The following is an 8,074-nucleotide window of genomic DNA, read 5'->3' as shown; positions in this document are numbered from 1 at the left end:
TTAGAGTCTTTTTAAATTTCTTTTGCTTTGAGCACTTCCTGGAGGAGCATCTTTTTTGTTCTTCTGTTTTGCAGATAAACTATTACATTCTTTTGACCCATGGAATGCATGCAAACATAAAATACAGAACTCAAATGCACATGTCTCTCTGCTACATAGTCCCCATTTCTTTATCAACTGATATTTAGCAGGGTATTGACATCTTGGACAGGGTTTTATAGCTTCATCAGTGTATAGAGTTTTAGCAACCTGTAGCAAGAGGAGGGAGACAAGAGCTACTTAGACCTTGTAAATGAAAAGTTTCTGAAAATTGGAAGTGAAGAGTTTCTTAGCTACCTACTTTGATGTATTCTTCCTGTCTACAAGTTGAATGGGGAACAGAACTGCATCTCCTGGGTGTAACTTCAGTGTACGAAGGTGGTGTTTGCGAGACAGGAATTCTGGCTTGAGCTTGAACAGGCCTTAGAGCAGATCTATTGAGGACATTTAGTCTTGTGGCAGCATCTTCAGCTTTCAATAAATATTCCTGTTAAAGTTCATGGAGGGGGGGGATGGTAGACGGGGGGGAGAGAAAATTAAAAACCACACAAAGGGAAATAAGGTTTTAGTTGAGATTTGCAGCTTGGTTTTGCCCGTTTTTATGTTATCCCTTTGCAACAACACATTAGGAAATGAAATTATATATAGTGCGTGTATTTTCATTAAATATTTGTGTTTAGTAAGGGAACAAGAGACAGTAACTATTAAAAACAAAGTCCCATGAGCAGGGTAAAATGTGAACTGTCTTTTAGCACTCTCTACCAGAAGTCTTGATGTGTCCAAATTTGGACACATCTTAATAGCAAGCATGGAAATAGCAAGTATAAGTTTTGTCACAATTAAAGCAAGGTTATACTAAAGTGTGTGTGTATACACATGTGAAGGATCAGGGGAAAATATATATATATATATATTTATGTACACTGCTATTAACATGTTTACTTTTCTAGATGCCCCTTAAAAAGCTTCTATATGTCCTTCTGATGTTCACAAGTACACCATGAAGCAGCTTTGCCACAAAGCAGTCCTGAAAATAAACAGGAAGTAGCCTAGGGTGTGTCCTACAGCACTGCAAACTAGAGTGAAATGGAAAATGAGGAAAAGCATGACACAAAGGTATGGAACAGGGTTTCAGACCTAAAGCCAGAACCAGTTACGGAAGAGATCCTCAAGGGGCACGGGGCAGGGAAGAATGTCTTGCATAGCTGGAAGACTAGTACTCAAACTGTGGACAGTTGAAAACTAATAAAAGCTATTACACTGTCCTACTAGAATCCTTCACATACTTACACTGGAAATGTATCAGCTACTTTTCTGTAGCTTTACCAGGTATTTCCTCTATCCTCTGACCTGTCTTCTTTCACACTTCAAAAAAAAAAAAAAAATTACCTTTGAGACCAACCTTACCCCAGCTTCTTCTTTCAGGTGTTTTATGTACAACTTTCTCCGCTTATCTGCACTTTTATCTTGTACAATGATTTCACGCCAGCTTTTGCTTACTTTCCAAATGCTGCAACAAATTAATGAAAAAAGTTACCCACTTCCACATTTTTGCCAGGAAGTACAGAAGTCATGTTAGTAAGACTACCTTTTAAAGATTTTTGCATGATTCCGTGTCCTATTGGTCATTTTACAAACTACTGCTATATCCTAGTTCACCGTATTGTTCGGAAATACAGCTTTCACGTACTCTTACACACCACTATGTAGACTAACAGAAGAGTCTAAAGAGCAATTGCAATATAAATAACACAGAATATCTTTGACTTACAAAATTAAGTAAGTTACTTCCTTCCACATAAGCCACTTACCAAGTTTGTTTCTAAAGGAACATTTTTGTGCATTAAGTGTTACAAAAAACATCCATGCCTTTATACCTATTCTCCCATTCCCTCTGTAACTAATAATACACATGGCACTCTAGATCTCTTTGAAATAACTGACAGTTTCTACTGATCAAAAACTAATCTAAAACATTACTCAGGAAGCAAAATTCTTTGAGCATCTTTGTACTTAGAAATAACTGAGGAAATTAAATACACAAGAAAAAAAAATCTACAAAATGTGTTTCGAGTACTACACATCGTTGGGGAACTTGTAATGACAAGAAATTACTTCCTAGGCTCAAATAAATGTTTCATATATTTTAAATTTAAAAAAAAACCACTGTGATTTAGTTTTAAATTTACTAATTCCCATGCTTGGCTTTTTTTTTTTCTTTTTTGTTTTTTAATTCCCCCCATGCAGCATATTTTTAAAACTACACAGAAAGAGCCACTTGGTTAACAGCAACAAAACCTTTTCATTTCCTTAGAAACAAACAAAATCTACTGACAACACCCACTATTCCAGAAGTTATTCTGATTTATTTGCAGAAACACGTATTTTCCTCTTTTGGCAAGGGGGCAGGAGGGAAGAGGGAAGCAGTAGTACTTACCTGCATAGACTTTCCACTGTCAAAGCATCTAAAACTATAGCAAGAACATGATTTAAATTTCTGTATTTTAACTCTGTTAAAATATCTAATTTTTCAAGGCCCATTTTCTTGCCAATAAGTCCAGCAAGAACATGTTCTAATGCAAATATTTCTGTTCCATCAGTATTCTCCGATATTTGATTTTGGTCTGATCTTTGTCTTCGCAAGCAAATTTCATGAACTGCTTTCAGAGCTGGAGTTCTTGAGAGATCTCCATGACTTACAACTACATCTCCACTAGGCTGTTCTGAAACTAATGCATGGTCTTCACTGACAAAGTTGCTTTCTTCTGTTAATATACATGCTGAAGTAGAAGGACTGCCATGACGATCTTCTGTCTCTGACTGTGAGCCCTGTTCCCGAAGAGTGGATAACCTTCTAACTCGTTCAAGTTTTCTTGTCTTTCTTTTACTATCCAGAATTTTGGAATCTTCTCTACATTTTTGGGAGAACTCTTGGAAAGATCCCTCATGATCAGAAAATGAGTCTCCGGATTTGTCCAAATGAAGTGAATTATATCCACTATCCTCAGGTGTTGAAAGATCTGGGTAACTTGCCAGCTTAACAGGGGAAGAGCTTATATCACATAGTTCAATGTTAAAGTTCCCTACGGGACTGTTGATGGAAGTCAGGAACTTACCCTCATTGGCCTCAGGTAACACACTGTAAGTAGGAGTCCTAAGCAACCCACAATTAACACTTAGAAGGGCACTTTCATTGAATTCATTAGCATTACTAACAATAACATCCTTACATTGAATTGGAGATAAACACTCTGGTTCCAACAATATGGGATCCTTACATTTGGACTCATCTAGTGTAGAAGTTCTTTGTTGTGAAAAGGAAAGTCTCCTCTTTAAGCAATCAGGAATGGAGTCCTCAGTTTTTGAAGTACTAGTTGTCAGGTGTTTGTAACTTTTATCTTTTAGAAGATCTGAAGCAGTTTGTGAAAATTTTTCTTCAGACCTCAAAACACAAGAGAGTACTTTTTCCCTGATGCTTCCTGAAGAACTAGCTTGTCTTTCACAGCCTCCTGCAGTTGTGTCAGCTGGAACAGCCTTAGATAAAAGCAGCCTCCTGCGTAGCGAGGAGCCTTTTCTACTCACTTTAGGAGTTTCAAAAAAATCTGCACTTCTATTTGCTTCTTTTCTTTCTGATAAGGTGATAGAATTAATTTCATTTTCGATAGATGATGACACAGGAAAGGGGACATTTGGATGAACGTGCTCAGAATGCTCTTGTAGCAATGATAAACTTGTTGCACTCAGTGCTTCTCTATGTTCTACATCAGGATCTTTTACTGACTCATTGCCACTGCTGTGCAAAAATAACGAAGCGCAACATGTGTCTTTAAAACTGGAGTATTTCAAACTGCTGCTGGGAGATGTTAATCTATTTCTTTTAAGAATATTGAACATTACGGAATTACTGTCCGACATCTTCTGCTTGGTACTTTGACTTTGTAAATGAGGATACCAGTGTTACTTCTGAAACAAATGATAAAATCACCCTTCAATTAGTGAGAAAGCCTTTTGTAAATCTATTAAGCTAGCAGCCATGACAAAAAGTATTTTCATTAGTCGTAGGTAGAAACAGTGCTTATACATGATCACAAAGTTCATGTTACACATGAACATCAAGTAGATGGTTAGAAAGACTAATTAAAATGCATAGTATACCATGAGGCATATTAAAACATACATCCAGTTAGCCGATTCATCTGCTAATCCTCATCCAAGGAAAAACATTTCAAGTAAGTAACACAGCAACTAATCTCATCAGTGCTGAAACTGGTGACAAAACTCCCCCTCGTTTCAGTAAGACCAAGATTTTTATTAGCACTGTAATATTGGTTCATACAACCACCAACAGTTCAGTCTTCAAGAACTATCTGGAGCTATTAAGAAGGTAGTAGATTAGTTTGGATAAGTTTTCCTTGAGAAAAATGAGAGGATAAAGCATGAAGTCACAAGTTTACAGGTTTCTTTAGATCCCTACAGTCCCTGGGTGGAATAAAATTTGACCTCTAGTTACAAAGGGAACAGTTGTGCATTCTTACCTGCCTCAATATTTAAATATTATTTTGTAAAGAAGCTCTCTGCTTTTGCTCAGTTCTGTGTGTAAATTAACTGTTCTGAAGCTTTACACTTTAAAGAAACTGATGGGCTGGCTGTACATTCTCTCATCATGTACAGAGAAATAAAATTTCCTTCAAACATATTAAGAAAAAAAGCTTTTAAGAGCTACTATATATTTTCCTAGAAAAAAGTTACAAGTGGTTGATGCACCCATTGAAATAAGAGATGTAAGAATACAGACTTATTTTTTGCCATTCATACCCTAACCAGAGTGGCAATAGGTAACTGCTTTCTGAATACAAGACACAGTAAGAGATGTTACGAATCAATGCCAGTCTGAGGGCTCTTCTCACAGAAACCATAGTAGTTGACATCAACATTGTAAGACTTTCAAAGTTTGAATCAGCACTTTTTACCAGGGTATGTTACTGGCCTCTAGAACTGGTATTCTGGAACATAAAGCCTGGAATTAGTGATTGAATTTTCAGAACAGACAAACATAGGAAACTTTAAAGATGGCTTAAACACAGAATACTAAGACATTGCTACTAATATTCCAAAAGTTCTGACTTAGTCAAGCCCTAAGACACCAAACACAAGCAGTAGGAACCCAGATTGCCAAGAGGTGAAGGGGGAACTATTCTTTGATGATCTTAGGTGATTTAATTAGCATTTTTTGACCCATACTGAAGGCACTTTAGAAGACCATTGCAGAATAGAAAGTGCTTTGTTTTGGTTTCTATTCTGAGGAGAGAGCAATGTATAAAAGTTTGAAAAGAACAGGATGTTGAACAGCAAACAGAACTTGGCATAAAGACCTACAGAATCATGCTAGTATTGGTATGAAATCAAATAGAAGTAAAACAACAACAAAACAAAAACAAAACAAAACAAAGATCTATCCACATAATTGAGGAAAATTCTTCCAGAAAAGGTATGTAAAAATAATTCCAAGATGACAATAGGAAACACAAGTGCACAGCATTAAGCTAGTTATTAAATTAATTAGGGATAACTTCTTTAACAGTGCAGGACCAACTCCAAGCAGTGCCTACTGTTTCATCTGCCTCATTTTTCAACATTTTAGGCAATAGGCTGAAAATGCTGTGTTATGAACCAGAAAATAACTTTAAAATATAGGGAAAAGGTATGAAGAGTCTTTGCAGTGTTTTGCTGCTCTTTGGATGATTATTCATGCTAAGAGCAGAGAACCACATCAGCACATCTCTTATTTTCATAAAAGGAGGAAGACCTGTAAGAAACCTGTAGCAACAATAAGGCATTATCGTTGTGCAATCTAAAAGAATAGAGCTTTCAGTTTTCTATGCTGAATTTTGTTGAAGTGCAGTAGTTTGCAAACATTGTCATACCAAAAATGCTGATAAATGGACCTTTAAACTTTGAGTGTTATTTAGAGTCAGCTATTCAAAATCTCAATGTTCATCCCACTCCCAACAAAAAAAATAAAATAAAAAAAAAATCACATACCCACACTTACCTTTAAAAATATTAGTATTTTCCTTAAACACAGTGAAACTAACCACACATTTAACAAAAGTACACAGGCTTGCAGGTTTAGAAACTTAGTGTTCAGGCAACATGCTGAAGAAACAAAAGGAAAACCTCCCTCTTCAATTTTCATTCTCGGACATTCCATGGGAGAAATTACTTAATCTTATGAACAACTGAAAGTAGAGGAAATTTAAGATATTACAGTTTAAAATAACTTAAGCAAACTTGTTCTTCAAATAACATAAAAATCACAGAAAAACAAGTTTTTGCAGCTGTAGGGGAGAACAGAATAGCAGAGTTAAAGGAATGTTGGTAATTCAAGCCAAAAGCTAAAAATACGCTGTAAATACGCCAGCATCCAGCAGGAGGAGCCTGTGAGCTTACAAGATTGATTTTGAGAGCACTTTGAAACAATTTTAAGAAAGCCAGTGCAATACAGACAGAGTGAACAAAGTCCATTATACTTCTTTACAGCAAGACCCGGTATACAGCTCAGGTTTGTATGCACTTTTTTCCTCCAAAACGTATTACTTGTACAAATTAAGATTTAGTTTAACAAAAAGTCTCGTTTTACAAACACGCTACTGAAGGGAAAGACTTTCAGAGTTGCTGAACCTCTCTCATAATGGAATGAGATGCTTAACATAACCTTTTATGACTTGTCTAAATTATAAAACACTCCCTTTTATGAGAGGAAAGTTTCATCTACTAGATATGATACACAACATCAAGCTCTTTTCATTTGGTGATCCTGAGGTGATTCCTGAAAGTAATTTCTGAACTCTGGCTTAGACATTATAAAACAGAAGTGCAGGTCACACAAGCAAGTCAGTTACAGAGGAAGGACTAAAATCCTTATCTTCTAAGTGTAGATTCTTGTGTTGCATTGTGCATTTCTCACATCTATTACTAATTTTGTAGTTCTCAAATTGATCTACACGTCAGCCGCAACATTCCTGGCAGTTTACAGAACAAAATATTTCATATTCAGAGTCCCAAGCAAAATTAAGAACAGGATTCTGGTATTTAAACAAGGAATAATTTCCGACAAGCTTAACCTTACAGTGTTCTAAAGAGGTAAAAATGTTGCTTATAGAAGGCAGTGATAAATGGTGCCTATAACTTAAACAGGGGTTCTAGGAGGGAGTCACACTTGTTTGCGATACTAATTTACATTCCCCAGTAACACACGCTGAACATTTACACCTTGAACTTTTTTGTCCTTGTCACCATTGCTAACAAAACAGATAAAGGCAAAGTTCCGGTGATACAAGATTATTTTCTCTGTTAAACAGATATCATATCTGCAGTAAAACTATCTGAGGACTCTGCTCTGTAAGCACACAGATCTAAAAACAGAGAAGTCATGAATGCCTTCAAACGTATCAATATTGAAGATGGTATAGCTAGGTCCTATCTGTAAGATGTGGGGCACTTACCCTAATTTGTGAAGCAACTCGAAATCTTCCAAAGCAAAGGTGCTGTATTCAAAGTATTGTTTACTGCTACTGATTACCTAAAGCGAGAAAGGATGTGAAGAGAAAGGAGAGGTGCAAGAGAAACACTACCTAACTGAGACACAATTGCCAGTTCATCTATATATGCGTTCACTGCAACGTCTAATTACCCAGCGATGAAGATAACGGCTACCTAGGGACCAACCCCCGAGGGTCCCTCAGGCACCTGGGGTGCCGGACACGAGCAAAGCAACAGCTTCACCCCCTCATCTGGCAAACGGCTGGGCACAGGACGCAGAGCCTTGAGGCCCCCTACCACCGGCTGCAGCTGAGGCGGTTGGCGGGGCTCCCTGAGGGCTGAAGGCGAGAACCTGCGGACTGGAGAGAACGGGGATCCTGCCGCCTCAGCAGCTCTCCGCCTGGCTCTGGGGCCCGTTGCCCTTAGTGAGGAGCCGCTTCGCTTCTCCCCACCCACACAGGCTCCCCGCGGGCAGGCCCCCGCGCCTTACCCC

General features: G+C 37.6%; 1 protein-coding gene across 1 annotated transcript; it reads right to left on the bottom strand.

The window, feature by feature from the left end:
• Window positions 1-3,954, bottom strand: FBXO43 (F-box protein 43). The gene is made up of 4 exons (XM_010016702.1): window positions 2,477-3,954; window positions 1,447-1,549; window positions 341-526; window positions 1-249 (listed from the first exon to the last, which is right to left on the bottom strand). The coding sequence occupies exons 1-4, from the start codon at window positions 3,952-3,954 to the stop codon at window positions 1-3; spliced, it is 2,016 nt and encodes a 671-aa protein (XP_010015004.1).
• Window positions 3,955-8,074: the final 4,120 nt, after the last annotated feature.

Source organism: Nestor notabilis, unplaced genomic scaffold (genome assembly GCF_000696875.1).
Source record: "Nestor notabilis isolate BGI_N333 unplaced genomic scaffold, ASM69687v1 scaffold2516, whole genome shotgun sequence".
NCBI lineage: Eukaryota > Metazoa > Chordata > Aves > Psittaciformes > Psittacidae > Nestor > Nestor notabilis.
The sequence above is the reverse complement of the archived record's forward strand: the minus strand, read 5'-3'. Positions and strand labels throughout refer to the sequence as shown.